The 18103-nt window shown below is 43.2% G+C and overlaps 1 protein-coding gene across 1 annotated transcript in view; it reads left to right on the top strand.

Annotated features, from left to right (window-relative positions):
* The first annotated feature begins 1542 nt into the window (after positions 1-1542).
* FNBP1 (formin binding protein 1) overlaps positions 1543-18103 on the top strand; it is an 89269-nt gene continuing 72708 nt past the window's right edge. Inside the window, exon 1 of the mRNA XM_066201503.1 lies at positions 1543-1710. Coding sequence (XP_066057600.1) covers positions 1687-1710 — 24 coding nt within the window. The 5' untranslated portion in view covers positions 1543-1686. The remainder of the gene's footprint in view (positions 1711-18103) is intronic.

Below are 18103 nucleotides of genomic sequence, written 5' to 3'. Positions count from 1 at the left end.
TGTTGTAGCAGCTGGTCAATTTTTATCTTCTCACATCAAAAGCATCCCCACCCTTTATGAGGAGAAGCTTTTTACCTCAGGTGAATTAATATGCTTCCCTATTTTTTATTCCCTCCACAAAAATCTCTCATGAATAGATACAGCAAGAAATATTTCAGTCTAAAGCTCTTTTTACATTTGTTGTAGCTGAAAAGCAGAAATGCAAAATGAGATTAGGTGACACAGCTCAAATAAACGACACAGAGGAGGAGGATCACAAAATAAAAATCTTTCTGGCAAGGAAATGAGCCATTTTCTGCAAGGCCTGTGTAATTGCTACAATAACCCACATTTATGCAAAGGCAGATAATTTGGTTATTTTCCTCCTTGCTTGTTGAGCATTTTGGTGACAGATGGTGGATTTAATATTCTTGGATTTGGGTTATTTTGGGGGTGAGGGATGTATGTACTGCTTAGCTGAGTTAGAAGCCAGCCCTTGCAGTGAGTTCACAGAATTAATTCGGTTGGAAAAGACCTCTGAGGTCAGTGAATCCAACCTGTGACTAATCCCCACCCTGTCAGCCAGACCATGGCACTGAGTGCCACGTACAATTTTTTCTTGAACACCTCCAGGGATGGTGACTCCGCCACCTCCCTGGGCAGCCCAAAACAATATTTAATCACCCTTTTATATGAAGAAATTCCTCCCGATGTCCAAACCACACATGACACAGCTTCAAGGGTTCTAAGGCTGTGGGTTCTCTTCATTTCTAGGACCATCTCCTCCTTTACAAATGACCAAAACAGGAACATTTGCTTCAAAACCAGCCTCACCTGACTCGGGGGGAGGGTGGTAAGAGGCAGGGAAGGGCACCTGAGGGTGGGTGTGGCTGGGATCACCACCTCAGCGCAGGTGAGGCACCTCGAATACTGCATTCAGTTTTGAGTCCCTCACTTGAAAAAGGACATTGAGGTCCCGGAGTGTATCCAGCAAAGGGATGTCAATCTCGTGTAAGTTTTAGAAAGCAGAGAATCATACCACAGTTAGGGTTGGAAGGGACCTTTAAAGGCCATCCAGTCCCCTGCAATGAGAAGGGACCTCTTCATACCAAATTGCTCAGAGCCCTGTCCAACCTGGCCTTGGATCTTTCCAGGGATGGAACATCCACTTCTCTGGGCAACCTGTGCCAGTGCTGATGATTCTGTGACCAGGGTGGGGAAATCCTCCTCTCCCACTCCTTAGCGACCCCTCTTTCAACTGACCCCCGCTCCTCCACTGATGCCCATTCCCCATAGACCCATGTCCCCCACGGATCCCCGCTCCCCAGCGATCCCCTCTCCCGCACTGCCGTCGTTCCTCACCGCCTGCCGCTCCCCATTGACGCCCCCCGTGCCCGTGGCCCCGCTCCCCGCCGGCCGCCCCGCGCTCCCCTCGCGGCCCGGGCCGCGCCTGCGCTCCGCCTGTGGGGCCGCCCCCCCGCGGCCGCTCGGCGCCTGCGCAGCCCGGAGCTGTCAGTCGCCCCCCCCGCCCCGCGCCGCCCGGGCCATTTTGCGGCGCGATGAGGCGGGAGCGGCGGTGAGCAGCGCTCGTCCCGCCCGCTCCGCTCGCACCGCCGGGCACGGCCCTCTCGAGGGCGAGCAGACGCAGCCAGGGGACAGCGACACCCCCCAGCGCCGCCCGCCCGCCCCCTCAGCGCCGGCGGAGCCATGAGCTGGGGCACGGAGCTGTGGGTGAGTGCGGGCGCGGGGGGAGCGGGGCTGCGGGACCGCAGCGGGGCATAACGGTCCGTGCCCGGGGCCGGTGCGGGGAGCCGGCTCCGCTCCGCGCCGGAGCCTCGGCGCAGCTCAGCCCGGGGGTCCTCCCCGGCTCCGGGAAGTTTCGTGTGCAGCCTCTGCAGGGAAATCCCAGTGGAGGTTCAGGAGTTTGATTTAATTTTGCTGAAGGAATTAAATTTATAAAACCCCTCCATAGCACAAAAAAAGCGGCGGCGGCTGGGGAGCGGAGGGAGGCTCGCAGCGGAGCGTGGGGTGGGTTTTGTGTGTGGCTGCTGCGGGAGGCTCCGAGGTGGATCTATGGACAGGGGGTCCGGTTTCAGGAGAGGGAGCTGCAGGGAAGAAAAGCCAGATGATAAAATTTCCCGTTGCTGCTCTTAATGGGCTTCTCTTCACGCTGGATCTGAAGGACGGAGATTTTTACGGGGAGAGTTTTGTATTGGGTGTAAATAAAGCAGGTTTTAATGGTGCAGAGGGTTTCAGTGTATAAAGCTCCTTGATGCTTTTGAGGAGAACCTGGGAAGTATAAATGCATAAGGTTTACGGTGGAACGTTATTGGAAAATATCGCACTGTTAAAAGGAAGGAGAGGTGGGCAGCAGCGATGTGAAACGGTCCCTTGCTAATGAGAAGAAATAAGGGAAGAGAGATAAAAGACGTCTGGGAAGGCAGAAGAGCTGTTCCACATATTCAATCACAAAGAGGACATGGTGCAGCCATGTTTGATGGTGGAGCATGGAGCAAACCTGCTGGGTCTGGGGGCGCTGGGACCCGCGGACAGGGGGCTGTGGAGCGGCTCTTCCCTGAGCGGTGGGACATGACACATCTCGGGTCAAATCTGTGCTCGGGAGGAGGGGGAGATGGGAACGGAAACGGTGTTTTGAATGAAAAAGTCAAGACTAAGTGGCAAAGGGTCTTCTGGATTGTTAAGCACTGCAGGATTCTCTCCTGTAGTCATGCGTTTGTGGCTGGTAACCGGTGCAAGTTGAGATGAAAAGATATCTGAGCTTTTGTGCTGCCTCTTGTAGAAATGGTTATTTCAGATGTGCTAATTGCTGTCCTTTCTGGGTGCATTCCTGGCCCGCTCTGCAGGCAGTCCAGCATCCCATTTTACTGTGACATTGAAGTCCTGGTTAAGCTAGATCTTGTTAGAACTGTGCAGTAAATAAGTGAGCAACTGCTGTCTGGGAGAGGTTATTTTGGTGTGGTTCTATATGCCATAGAAAGAAAGGTGATAAATGCTGGTGAAATAGTGTAGTGATGCTATATTGATTCATCAGTATATAAACAGCTCTGCTGCATGGGAACGTTCCTGGGAGAGCCTGCAGTTGCCTCCTTTTTCTGCATCTTGGATGCTTTGGGAGGAGACTGAACAGTTAGCGTGGAATTAAAGTAGGAGGCTGTACATTTTGACAATTTTGGCACTGCAAAATAAATTCTGAATTCTCAAAAGGAACTTTTTTCTTTGCAAACAATACTGAGGTGTTCCCGAACCAGAATGGTAGTAGAGAGTAGTGACTATAAATAGTTCTTGGTTTATGAAGTGTTTGTAGGGGTGTGTGCAGCTATGTATGTCTTCTGCAACAGTTACAAATTGCTTTTGTAACAGTTTTTAATCAGACATTTTATTTTCTGAAACTGTCTTCAGCAGCATCAAAGTATCATTTTTTCATGTTCTCAATGTAGCACTCTGAGAAATGTAGCAGATTACTGAGGAAAAGGGTTGTATCAAGAGAATAAATGATTCTAAATGCAAATTTGGCAGGAGTTGTTCCATTTTAATTTCGGCAGAGCTGAGAAAACACGATGGTTTCCAGTACTCTGAGTATTTAGGCCAAAACTGATTTCTCACTCTGTGTTCTCCCTTCCAGTGGAAAGGAAACCACACAAACAACCTGTACTTAATAAATGCCATTTTCTTCTGTTGATCATGGCATTTCTTCTTAAACGAAATTAAATTTCCATTTACCTTAGAACTTAGTTGTTCTTTTTTTTTTTTTTTTAATGAGTTTTCAGGAGCAGGTGTGGTAAGCAGCAAATGCCCGTTCTACATGTGACTCATATGTGGTTTGAAGGGCTGAAAGTTGAAGCAAAAGCAAGTGTTTTTAACTGTAGTTCAGAAATTTGCTAGAAAAATCAACAGTGTGTGATCAGGCTTGACTTTCACCCTGTATCTGTGATCTACCAGACTGCATGCATGTTCATGATTCACCCCTTTAAATATAGCAAAGAAATAAAATCGAGCTTGCTTTTTAGAGCTCAGAGAATGTTAATGTGCTTGGAGTTGTGTAGAATTTCTGTTCATTCCTTGGGGGAGAAAAAGGCTGGTTGCAGAAAGCCTCGTACTTCAGAAGCAATAAAATCCCTTTGGCAACATGTGAGTTATTCCCAAAGCAGGCTTTTAGGCTTGTGCTGTGATGTATCCTGTGCTTCTGGGTTGCAAATCCTATTGAAGAGTTCCTACTGATATTTCACTTGATTCTGGACTTGGAGTAACATCTTAAGATTGTCCCTGTGAGTGAAAATGGACCCATAACCAGCAGAATTATTCGATGTCCTAATGCAGCATTTATATCTTGTATGAGGAGGAGTGCTGGGGATAATAAGATCGTCTGGGGCCTCCCAACAATCTGGTGAACAAACCCTGGAGGTCTCATGTAACCCTGCTTGCAGCCTCTGTCCACCCAAACCCTGCAGAATTCTTTCTGCCTGTTATACTCCAAACATTCGGGAGCTAAGGAGGAGGCAGCGGGTTAAGGACGAAGTGCAGGCACAGCACCAAAACTTTGTTTTTCACCCGAGTTCAGGCGTGCATTAAGGGCTGACAGGTAGGAGGGTGTAGTGCATGTTAATTTCGTGTCTAATTCTTGAAACTGGCAGTGTTTTCCAAATACTTAATAAGTGGAAGTGATAAGTAAAGGTTATGTAGGAGTGCACAGACCCGAATTGTGCCTTCAGTGATACGCTTTGGGGACAACGGGCTGTAAAAGCGCACTTGGATCTCCTTCACCTTTTTCCTCTCTTGGCTAATGGGAAAGAGCATGGAGCATGGCACCCACAGCTCTTCTGAAGGGTACTTTAGTGGGTAAAATTACAAGTGTGTGCCACACTTCCCACCAGTGTCCTTTTGTGTGGTATGAAGCCCTTGAAACAAGTGGGATTACATTGCAAACTGGGCTGAAACCAACCTCGGCACTTCAGTGCTTGTCTTCAGAGTAGAGAAGGCTGTGGCTGGTATATTGAATGGAATGAACTTTCTTCGTTTGACATTTGGTACAGGATGTAGTCTGGGGGAGTTACGTGTAAATTTGTGGTTAGGTGGTCCAGGAAAAACTCTGCCTTTTCAGAACACAGTCACAGCACGTCAGGTGCAGCTGTGGAAAGTTCTGTCTTTTTGTTGTGTTTCAGAGGCACAGACACTTTAGGTTTTTTTTACACGTTCAGTGTAAAATTTAAAAAAAAAAAAAAAGTGGGGAGGGAGTTGATTTAATCAAGTTTTTCCTTGACCTTTGTGAAAGCTGGGAGGCTGCTAACAGCTGTCACTGTCCTTTCAGCCTGTCGGAAGGTGGATATTCAGTATTTGTACTGGTCTTAATTTGCTGCCCGGATGCGAGGGGCTCTGTTGGCCAACTCCTGTCGGAAGCAGTACTTTGGGAACCACACCTTTTGTTTATAGGGTGTTCCAGTATGCTTTACTATGAAAACACATGGTTTGTGGATATGGGGGAGTTTTTTGCCTTTTAAAGTTCATTCCACAAAGGTGGAACTCTGAGAACTTGAAGGTCCCCTTGCTATTTGTAACTGCCTAAATAGTTTCCTCTTTCTTTACTCGCGCCTCTATTTCATCAGCAGAATTTGTGTTTAAACAGCTGTAATCTTGCATTTCTGCAATTTGCTTGAATGCAGCATTGTTCTTCGGTAGTATTTGCAATGTATGGGTGTTGCATGTGGTGGTGACTCACATTTGGAAACCATCTGGAGTACCTGGGCGATTTTGACCTTGGTGGCATTGCACAGTGTGCGTAATGGGCACAGTAGTCAAATGTGATCTCAAATGAAAATCCTGTTTTCTTCTGCTTGTAAGAGCATCTGCAGAGCTGGATCTAGGTTTGATGTATTGATCCTTGAGCCGACATCTAGTTTTATTGTATGCAGAACTGTAGCTGATTGCAGACAATGGAAATTGTGTGTCATCCCACCCATCCCATTCTTACACCTCCTACAGGCCGCCAAGATCTTTGGGGTTGGGTGTTAAGTGTTGCTTTCCAAGACTTAAAAGAAAAGGAGATGGTGTCTGATGGGAAAAGGACACAAGTAATTAGTCTTGCATGATAAGTTATGGGTTAACTCTGATGAGCTGAGAGTTTCCATTATGGGCCTAACCTTCCCAGGTGGGTGGATGAATTGTTGGCAGCTGAGACAATCTTCTCCCGTGGTGATGGCAAATGCTCTTCTGAAACGTGCATTTTGTTCTAAATTTGGTGTGAAACTTACTTAATGCCATTTGGGCAACTCCCAGAGGCAGAGCTGGGTATCCCTGATCCTTTTTTGTGTGTGTCTGTTTCATAGAAACTCGGTTCCTGTTTAGTAACATGTTAAAACTTTTGTATATTTCAAGGAGTCTGGAATTTCACCCACAAAAATATACTATAAAAGCACCCTAAGAGCAAATACAGTGAAAGGCTGAGGTCAGTAATGAATGCATCACATTTATAATTTTTGCTTGGTTGTTCTAAAGCTCTTAGTAAAAGTTGTACACAGAGTGCTGGAGATGGGCACTTCAAAGCGAAACACACTTTTCATTCATTAAGCAGTGTTAGTTTAGTATTCTGCATAGTTATTTGGACAGTTTTAAGGTCGCAAAATTGTCTGACATTAATATCCCTTTATTTCTCAGTGGGTGTTTTAAGTGGTCAGCCGGTACGTGCAGATTAGTGGGTGAGAAATAGTTTATAGGAGCTGAGTCATTACGGAGTATCTGCGTTCTGCAGCTCACACCTTGGTGTGCCTGCCCAGCTCAGGGTGGGATTCGGGGCTGCTGCAGCGTCTGTGCACATGCATTGTGAAGTTAGAGCCATCAGAGTCCTTTCCGTGAGCTTAAAAAGAGAATTTTTTAAACTTTACGATGATGTGTTGTGTGGGGGCTGCCCTGCTGCTCGCAGGATGTGGTGGGAGAGGTCCCTGCTACACCCCTCGGTACCTGCAGGAGCCAGGAGTAAAAAGATTCTCTTTTGGTACCTAAAGAGTTGCTGGAAGTTTAATGTTTGAATGTCTGAGTAATTTCGTTTACAATTCTGATTTGCTTTAAGAAAGATGATTTCTATGATATCGTCAAACGAGCTATTTTCGTATTTTCTACCTATTCATTAAAGAATGGGGGATTTACGGTCCTTCAGCGTGAGTCAAGACTTGCAGAATTCAGTGTTTTCCCTTCCAGCCTTATTGTGGCTGCTCAAGATCCCCCGCTTCCTTGAACCATATGGGGAAGGCAGTCAAACACCAGCCGATGTTTTTCTGGACTCTTTGCAGCTCATTAGTGTTACTCATGTTGTGAAACAGTCTTTTACGGCAGAATTTCAAAAGCTGTAAAACACTCTTTTAAAGCAGAATTTCAAAAGCTGAGTTCCACATAAAGAGTAGGAGCCACTGTCGCACCGTGACACTGTTACTTAATAACCTGCTTTGCATTATTGCCTTTGATTGCTGGACAGGTAACCTCCTAATGAGTTTTTGGAAATTCACTTTCATCCTGTTTGAAATACTGCTGCTGAGATTGGTTATACGTTGAATCCCGTCCAGCTGTCAAAATCCAATGGTTTGTTGAGTTTCCTTAGTGTTCATGTAAATATTTTAAAATAACTTCCCCCTTCAGTATAATTGTATGCTTCACATGAAACTTCTTCCTTTTACCCCTAGAATATCTGCTTTTTTATTTATTTTTTTTTTCTGAAAACAGTAAGCTGGTTAAATTGGTAAAACACTGTTGTCTCTCGGCGTATTGCAGTCTTTGCCAGTCTTTTCAATCAATGGTTTTGGCTCTAACATACAAAACAGTGAAAAAGTAGTAAATATATATATATTGTATGTATGTACAGGATATGATGCTTTTAGTCTTTCTTCTCAAGCAGGTGCGGTGGGGTGGTTTGGATCCCTTTGGGATCACTGTTTCTGTGTTGTCTGGAGACAACCTTATTAATCTGGTCATTATTTTGGCTCACTTTATTAACAATGGCTTGTTGGCATAATTAAATAAAATGTTTATTTTTGTATGTAAAAATGGAAAAAAACGTAGAATGTCTTCTACATTAACTCTTCCGTAAATAAAGTTCAAGAATGAAATATTGTTCGCCTGGTGTTCATTGCTGATCACTGAAGCAGATCATGTTGTAAACCATGTAAAGAAGCAGTTCTGTTGCAATGCCCTTAATTTGTTTGAGGAAGAGTCAGCCTAATTGGCAAAGCAATCAAAAGAACAACAGCAATCCCCCAGATGCCCTCAGAAACCCTGTAAAGCAATATATCTTGAAAAGGAGTCACTTGGGAATTAATGTCTGGTTTAGAAGGATGGCCCCCAATAAACTACCAAGTCACCCAGATAGTCCTTAATCCTGAGGAAATCCCAGAGTGGATTCTCCTTCTTGTTGTAGCTAAAATAATACAGATTTCTTCCATTAAATGTGTCACTTGGCCATCTCTTGTTCTGTGTTTTTCAAGTGCTTCTATATGGTACCTAAAGTGTTTTTATAAAGCAAAGCCTTGAGTCCAGCCCTTGCAGTGGGGCTGGTGTAAGTGTTGCCATTCATTCCCTGGAGGGGAAGGGTAATTTGTACTGTTTAGATTTGCTCCTCTAGGAACAGCAGGTACAATTTCTCTCATAAGTTGTTCATTTTATAGTTGAAAAATATAATTTCATTGTTCTTAGTCTGTGGATGTGCAGATAAAGGAGTGCTACCTATGTGACAGGAGAAGGATCATCTTGCAAGGATTCTGAGCATATTCCTTATTCCTAGCTGCACTCCTGGAGATTTTGCTCCAATTAACACCAAGAAATTGCTTATTTAATACTTTGGATATTCTCAGACTGTACTCTAGACTGAGCTGGCAGCCCTTATTGAGAATGTATTTAACATTTTTTGTTCAGATCATCTATTTTCTGCCTTTTTTTTTTTTTTTTCCCCCCATGTTAGGGTGCTCAGGCTGCAGTTTTCCTCTTTCTGTGCCTGCCTCTTGCATTTTGTATTTCAGAGCAGTCAGGATCATTAGGTTGTTACCAGGGCCAGTATATTGCACATGCTGAACACAGTGCCTCTCTGGTTTTGGAAAGCTGTAGTGCTCCCATTCATTGGAGCAAGATTTTGAAATTTGGCAGACAGAAGCTGTTGAGCAGGGATATGCCTACTGCTGTTGTTGAGAAAATATTCCTCAATTAGGCAAACCTGTAAGTCCTTGGAAAAATACCTCTTTGCCTGTTGTCAGTGAAGAAGTTATTGACCAAACCTTCCTGGGTGCTGGCTACGTTTTGGCCTTGGAGGGATTTTCATGGGGCAAGATGAGCTCACCCACAGAATAATTGAAGATGGCTCTGTCTGGTCCTTGCAGGAGAGCAGCCAGGCTTCCCCATGCCATGGCTGCTCAAGGCCAGGGTGGAGCTGGGCAGCCTCTGCTCCTCTCAGGCTCCTTTGTTGGCACCCAGTGGCGCAGAGGGAGAAGCTGGTTGGAGGACAGTTCTGGATGAGTGGGATCTGGGCTGTGTTCTGGAAGAGCAGCGTGGGTCAGTGAGCAGGGGAGAGGGGGTTGGAAGGCATGGCTGTACAAAGTCAAGGTAAAGATCCCTCTGACCACTTTTATTCTTTAGTAATAGCAGCAAACTGGTTCTTGTTACACTCACCTGAGGGTGAGTGAGGTGTGTGGTCAGAGAAGAAACCACCTGATTCAAGAGTCTGACTGTGGAGAAGGAGGACTAGAGATCATACCAGGATCTAGTTACAGACAGTTGGGTCTGCTTGTCTAGGAACTGTTCCTGTGATGGAAGTGCCGGGAATGATGGAGAGGGTCATTTGAGGAGAGATAATTCAAATTGGCAGCGCTGACAGTGAGTGAAGAAGGACTAGTAGGGCAAAGGAAACAGCAGAAGTGAGCTCAGGAGGAGAAAATTAATTTAAACAAAGAAAACAAGGAACCAGGCAGTAACAAGGAAACAGCTTGGATGAAAGCACATCGAGAGAGCAGGGCTGGGCTCTGGGCAGGATGGGTGGGATTGTGACTTGCTGTCAGACTGGATGTGCAATGGGATTAGTGCATTAGGAATGGCAAGTCAAGAGTTTGATGGGATCAGGAGAAAGTATAGTGGGTGCACGAGGGGAAGGAATAAGCATGGAGCAAAGGATGAAGATTAGATAAGAAGCAGAAAAGCAGTGCAGAGACCTAGCAGTCCTCTTTCGGCTTTGTAGTATTGCTGTTTTATGTGGCTTTTTCCATGTCATGTTTAAGTGGAGTTGACATACTGTTTAGAATGTATATACATTGATTTCTGTGGTTGCACTTTGCATCTTTGCCCACTGTGGAAGAGTATTTGACAACATCCCCAAATAAAAGCTTTATCCAGAATTGTGTGCACTGCTGTTTTTCATTCACTCGATCTGTGCAGAAAGCCTGAAGGAATTTTTTAGCAAATAAGTTCAAAATGTGGTTAGATAATATTTTTTACTTTGCATTATACTCTCTTAGGCAGAGAGAAATGCTTTAGCACTTTTATCTTGTATTTACAGAAAGAAAAAAATTATTGGCATGGAGCAGGGAGTGAATGGAAGTGTGTTTTCTCAAACAAAAGTTAAATGGGGAAGAGAAATATTTCTCGCCCTCTTGAGGACTGTTGTCACATATGGGTCTTACAGGAGTGGCATTCATTAAGAGTAACTCAGGTTTTGTTGTAGTAAAAGACTGGCAGTGGATGAACAGGGAGAGCTTCGATAGAGCACAACATAAATATTTCTTCACCCATCCTGGATTTCTCTCCCAAGTATAACAGTCTGAGATCCTTTTGCTCATATTTAGTCACTGGAAAAGCCTAAAAATAAAGGGTGAGAGGAAAGGGTTCTGTGTGCTGGTCAAGAGCCTTTATTTCCTTACAAGTCTTTGGAGCTGTGAAACATCTGGGTTTCGCACAGGATGCTTTTGGCGTGTAAGTTAACATGCAAAAGCCGAAAAACTGCACAGCTTTACTTCAGTTTTTGCTGTGCAAAACAACTCCTAAGCAAATGTGTCAGTGATAGAAATATTGGTTAGGGATTCTTTTGCTGCTTTGCTCAAGGACACCATCATCAGCTGATCCGAGGCTCCATCCTCCCAAAGTACTGCCAGCCTGACCACCATCCCAGATTATGGTTGCATGCTTTACCTGAAACTCAAAATTGCACCAGCCGACCCTTAAGTTAGTGAGAATGCATCTCACATGACATGTGTGACTTGGTGCCTGTTTAAATCAGTGCCCTGGGGATTTACAGCCTTATTTTTGGAAGGGGGGGGGGGCTAGCTAGGTTCCAGCTCTATTTAAAGATAAAATCAAGTGTGTGTGGCTGCATGTGTCCTTCATTGGAGTAACCCAGGAGACCAGCCTGGAAGGGGTAGGAGCTTGCATCCATTCCTGGCATGTGTGAGCATCTCCCCACCACCTCCTCCTCCAGATAACTGTGGGCTGGTTTTATTTTTGCATTGTGGTTGCTATTCTGATTCTTGTCTACGTCATCCTTATACCTGTATTCTGTGTAAAACTGCTGAAAGCTCCTTTTCCAGAGGTTCAGTATGATTGACACAAAACGATCTTGAAATAGGAAAGCTGTAATTGTTGGAAAGCGACAATTTCTGTGAGAAAATGTGCTGTTGTGAAACACACGCACCTAATTTAGGCATCGTTGGAGGCTGGGTCTCTGCATAGTTGTCACTCTTGGAAAATACTTAGTCTTGAACAGAAAGGTATCACAGTGCCAACATTTAATGGTTGAGGGAGTGTGTTGAATTGTTCCACTAACAAAAACCTTTGCTGAGCTAAACAATACAAATATAAATATTTCACTTGGCTGTTAGCAGTTGAGTTGAAGTATTTGATGGTTGGGAACAGCATGACAGAATGGTGTGCTCCATTCACAGAGAGGTCAGAAAACATTTTACATGATTTTTATGGGTTTCATGCACACAATTATAGACATTTCTATTGGTTTGCATCTGCTGTTGACTTGGTGTAGTCTTCTATGGTTTGCTTGTGGGTTAATCTCTGGGAGCAAATAGAAATGAAATAGTGACAGAGGAATCAAAAGCCAGAATCCACACTAGGAGAGTTGACCAACTGAAAAATGTCAAAACAATGGAAATTCAGACCCCCTTCTTACAGTTAGAATGTAAGAATGAAGTGTTTGGGGTTTTTATTTGGGATAGATGGGCACACAGGGTGTCTGGGAGTTGCTGGGCAGTGGAGCAGTGTTGATTCCCCTCTGGGGGCAAGGCATCCATCCAACCTTCCTGGCGGGGGGTGGGATTGATTCCTTAATCACAACAGCAACAATCCATCCTGAAGCTTCCTCAAGGTATTAGGGCTAAATTAAACAGTCTGGGACTAGTGTGTAAGCCCTAATGCACTTCAAGAGGCTTTTGTGGATAGGAGAATTTTGAAAATAATCAGAAGATGAACCCAAAAGTAACAGAAAAAAGCCACGGGCACAAATCACCCTTAAAAAGGGGACCATAATACATTTTCTTTGTGTGATGCAATGCTTAATGCTCAGATTCTCTTAGGAAAGAAAAGATGCATGAACTATACAGCTCTATTCATGGCACTGCCTTTAGAACTTTTCTATCCTTTGTGTATGTGTTTCATGGCTGATCCAAAAATAGGTATGGTCTCAAATACCAAATTAGTAGAATTAGGCATCCTAAAGCCAGGAAATACACCATTTCTTGAACAATCACTACAGAGGAAAAGTGGGATCTTATGCATATTGTGTTATGTCTTTATTTTACAAAATGTTAAGATTGTGTTTGCTTGTTTGCATTTTCAGAGTCCATAATCTGTGTGAATTTCATAAGGATAAAAAATGTCATGGTTGCATTCACCTTGATTTGGAATCTTACTTTTCTTTAGCTTGGAGGAGGAATGAAACATGATCACTGAGCTTTAGTCTGTATAGTAAGTGCTCAGAAGCAAGACCTAACTACAAAGTGTCAGTAGCCTTGTTAGATGTGCTTACTGATCATTTTGGATGTCATTCATGTACAAAAGTACTCAGAAAATAAAAGTGAGGAGCCCACATGCCAGCTGTTCTGCCTTGCTCTTAGTTCTCAGTCACTTGGGTCTAGGTCCATCTCGCTATGCAGACCAAGTCAGGTAAGCAGTAATTTTATTTTTCCAGAATGCTGGAATCCTTTACAAGTACATCCGTAAGGCCCAAGGACTTCATGAAAGCTGGAATGTTTTAGGGTGGCTCTTTGTTGGGTCTGTGAATTTTGAATGTCCCTGATGGAAACTGGCTGGTGCTGTCATCTTGAGCCTCTGGCTTCAGAGTTGCTCTGTCTAAGTCTTCTCCCATAACATAAATTTCACTGGTCCTAGTGGTTGTTGGCCCACCAGTTTGGACCGTGAATTTGCAGCCAAAAATTTGGAGAGATAAATTTGAACTTCAGGGTTTGTGAAAAACAAACCCTTTATTTTCCCTTCCTTGGCTGGGAGCAGGTTTGACTCAACCTTTGGACCAGAGTTGGTCCACCAAAAACTATTTTAAGTGGAAGGTATTGTCGTTGGAACAACAATAGAGAGCTGAGTGACCTCATTGTCCTTACTGTGGGACGGGATGCTCTTGTCAATTTTTGAGAAATTTTCTTTGTTTCTTTCCCTGCCTTCTTTGTAGGTAGGTAAACACACATTTGTTTTCCTCTTCCTCTCTGAATCAGTCTGTTTCAGAGGCCAAACTTGCTTTCCCTGCTTGGCAGATAAAGCATCTCCAAGATTCAAGTCAATATCCTCTTTCATATTTTTTAGATGATTCAACTGCTCATCAAGCAACTGGTCTATCCCTGTGTTATAAAATGGTTGGGGAGTCATGGGACATTCAGGGAACTGAGCCCAGGAGCTCCAGTTGCTGTGTGAAGATCAGTAGCTCAGACCCATTGAAGTCAAAGGTTGGAAAGGAGGTTCCTGTTTGTTCTTCGAACAAAAGCATTTCTTACGTGTTTGAGAGCTCTTTAATCCAACAGGCAGAGCTGCAGCCTTATAATGGATGAAATCTGAAGTAAGCAAAGCATAGCTATGAGGAAGAGGGAAAGGGGAAGAAGAGGAGGGCTGACATATTGTTGTGCAGATGCCTTACACCTTAGTTTTGACCTCTGCCAAAGAGAAAATTTACTTTTCTAATGTTCTGCAGCAGGGCAGGTTCCTTTTTTTAAATATCCCATTATTTTCTCATGTCCCCCCCATGAATCTTACTTCCCATGCGTAGATTATTTATTCTCCAAACCAGTTTGTTTTGCCTTTCTTGCATTACTCATAAGATTTATCTTATCACCGTGTACTTTAGAATTTGCAACATTTGTTTCCAAAGATGTTTCTTAAAGTGCAGTGTGATAACCTCTCAGACTTGAGCACCATGTCAGAAGTGTCACATTGTCACATTTAGCAAGAGTCCTGTAGGTCACCTGAATACACCAAGTGTCATAGGAACAGCGAAGAACTTATTCTGGGAGACCCAGGGCACTGGAGAGACTTGCTGATAGTGACTTGGCAATGTAGTAAAACAGCAAGGTATTTGAAAATTTGAGATGTGTCTTGAGGTGATGAGTTTTCATTTGCTCCGATAAACCGTAATATCCAAAGCTAGGTGTCTCTTCCACAAGAATAAGAACTCGCCCTTTAATATATTTCACTTTTGAGTAAATGGCTAGAACCATCTCATTTCAGTAATAAGTTATTTGGAAGTCCATCTAGCAAGATTTTTGAGGAATGCCTCAGTGTCATTTTTAGGATGTCAGTCCTTGTAATGCTTGGGTTTCTGCTTTTATTTAGTAAGTGCAGTGCTTGAAGTATTGCACTGTTTCAGAAGTCCCTTGGGTTTGGTTTTTTTTTTTCCATTTAAATATTTATTTGTTTCATGAACTTGGGTGTGTTGGCAGCCATTTTTGCTGGAGATTCCATCCCCTTGTGCTGGGTAGGCACTGTGCAATCCAGGCACTGATGGTCCCAGTCTTGCAAATTATATGACACGAATTAAAGACAAGAAAGATTGGAAGGATGGAGCATGAGACACTCAAGGATGTGAAATCCTCAACCTCTCCCATCACATGACTCTTCTGGTGTGGGGTAAAATAAGGCCATTTCTCTTGTGCCCACATTTGTTATGAAAGTTCTTCTGTGTTTTGGAATTTTAACTACTGAATAGTTACTGTAGTCTGGGACAAACCTAGAAAGTCAAATAGAGGGTATCTATTTTATTGTATCTTCTCATATTGAAAAGCAATATAGCAGTTGATAGTACAGTTTATTTTAGGTATTACAGAGTTCCCTGGATGTTATAAAAAGTGTGTATGTCTGACAGCCACATTTTAAAGAGTTTTTTCAATGTACTAATTAATTCTCTTCAAATAAATAGTCATGCAAAAAATGAAATACAGCATCAATATTTAATGTCATCTGTTTAAAACCCTCCCAATCTAGACTTCTGAAGTTGTGTGTGGGCGATATTCACACATCCTTGATAAAGGGAGGATGGAATGTGTGTTTTCTTTTCATTTGAGGAGTGAATTACTCCTTAAAGATGTGATTGTGAGGTGCCCTACATGGCCCTGTGCAAAATTAATGTAGGAAGCAGCTTCGTCTCTCTTTGGAGGCTGTTGCACTGTGAATCCAGTGGATGTTACCAGAAAGGGAGATTCTGTTTCCTGAATGCAATGACCCAGTCTCCACCTTGCAGGCTTGTCCAGTTGCAGGAAGTTTGCGGAAGTTGCACTGAAAGTGGGCTGCAGTTTTTCTCTTGCTGCAGGAAACAGTGAGCCCAAGTGACCAGCAACTTACTCTGCACATCACGTTGTCTCATGTTCCTCTGTTGAACAGCAATGAGCTGACCTAAATTTATGGCTCTCTTGCAAGATGTCAGTACTGCTCTGCTGTTTGCAGCACTGTCATCTGTGAACTGCCTGTGGTTGATGTTAGTGCTGTGTTATCAGCTGCTGATGTTAAATGGAGAATCATTCTTCTTGGGAAGAAGTGAATTTGTGACAGATTTGTGTGCAATTTGTGGGCACTGTTTATGCCAGAGTTGGGGAATCCATTACTTTCTGGAAATGACAAGCATTTGTTAGACTTCCTCCCACAACAGTGACAGAAAAGAGCAGCGCTGTGCTTGCCATCCCCTTGATGCTTCATGGTTTGTTATTGCTGTGATAGGAAAACACAAGGAGCAGGTTGTAGTGTAAGCATTCCCTGTGTTTATTTGTTGGTGGTGTTGTGGTAGCCTTCCACTTGATTTTCCAGGAATGTGAGAAGGGGAGGAATCAGGATGACATATCTATAGTTTTAGTCACAAACTTCCACCCCATGTGCTCTGTGAGCAGCATACTTTGCTATTACAGAGTCCTAACAAACCAATTAATTAAGAAATATTCCTGTAACACACACTGTGCTGTCACAATGACGCAAACTTTTTCAGCAGGTCTCCATGATGAAGATTTTAATAACATTTAACCATGGTTTGTGTTAGTCCTTTGACTAAGCACATCATGATGTATGTGGTGTGGTGGTCTTGGTTTTGTTTGCCCTCAAGACACAAGAATGCTTTTTATTGCTGTCCCAGTAACCAGTCCAAAGTACAGCAAGCAGCTTTACACTTGAAAAACTGTAGCACCCTTTCAGGAAATATCTGCGGCGCCTCAGATTTTTTCAGCCTGCTCACACATTCAGAACCCCGGACAAGCAGCTTAAGATCTGAATGAGATTGTTCACCAAATGAGTTGGTGCAGCATGTTAATTTGCTGGGGCTTCTAAATGCCTGCAGTGTTACAAGAGCCTGCAATGGCACTAAAATGCCAGGAGCTCTGTTGGCTCTAAACTCCTTAAAAGAGAGTTTTAAATTCTTGTCTGCTTGCCGTAGCCTTACCAGCTTTATAAAGAATTTGGAGATCTGCATTTCAGAAAGGTTGTGCTGTCCTGGGCTTAGGAATGTTAGTAAGAGCTTTTCCTGGTAGTATTAATTGTCTTGGAGCTCAATTGTGCTCTAGATTTTACTGTATAGTTGATTATATGAGCCTCCTATTAATGCCTTTATCTGGATGCTAATGGATACGTTTATTGCATGGTTTTATGCATAGGATTTATGTTGAAAAAATATTTGCGTTTGCAGTTAGGTAAACTAACATAATGTGGTTTTAACAAGGCTGGATGCAGCCTCAACCTGATTTTATGTGTATTTTCAATTTCATTTTAAGTTAATATTTAAATGCCAGAGAAGAACTGATATGACAGTAAACCATTTTTTTTTTTTTGTCTTAGGTGAGCCAACACCCTCCTTCCTCAAAGCCAATATTCTGCCTGGCCGGTGGAGAAGGATATGAATTGTTGTCAAAAACTACAAAAAGTTTAAAACTTCAGAAGTTAATTTTCAAGGTCTTGAAGTAGATGATTTTATTTAGAGGATGAAGCCAAACATTTTAGTGAGAGCTAAAAAATCCAGTGCTCATGCTGGCCCTTGTTTCACTGCTCCTGGATTTAGGCAAATGTGTAGTTCTAGAAGATGGGGTGAGCAGAGGTCAGTGGTCAGACCGGTGTGAACCAAGTGTGGTTTTTAATCTTGGCTCCAATGAGCACTTTAAAGTGGGTAGTGATTTTCTTCACAACTTTGTTGGAAAACTGTATTAATATATAATATTAATAGGAGCTGTTTGCTGATTTCTGTTAGTATTGTAAAGATATTTCTTCAAGTGCAGTGAAAGCTTGAAATCTGTATCATGATATCATCACTGTTATAGCATGACTTATAAAATGTTCACGTGTTTTTGAAATCTAAGGCAATGAGATTGTTGTCAGAAGAAAACTGGATTACCCCTTTTGCTCAGCTAGACTTGCCTATCCAGCTTAGGAGCAGAATATCCTTGCTGAGGGAAGCAGTCCTTACTTAAAGGATCAAAGGATGTTGCTCTTCTAGCTCAGGATGGCAAAATGTCGTTCATTCCTAATGCTTAGGTTTCCAAGCCATATTGGTCAAAAGAAACTGTAATTGTTGATTTATTTCCATAAAATATTCTGACTGTTTTTCTTTGAGAGAAAGGGAGCCAGGAGCCAGACCAAAAGGTTTGGACAGTCTGTAGCTGCCCTACTT

Source organism: Chamaea fasciata, unplaced genomic scaffold (assembly GCF_029207755.1).
Source record: "Chamaea fasciata isolate MVZ Bird 193981 ecotype frontalis unplaced genomic scaffold, bChaFas1.0.hap1 SCAF_20, whole genome shotgun sequence".
Lineage (NCBI taxonomy): Eukaryota > Metazoa > Chordata > Aves > Passeriformes > Sylviidae > Chamaea > Chamaea fasciata.
Note: the sequence above shows the minus strand (reverse complement) of the source record. Positions and strands in the feature narration are given on the sequence as shown.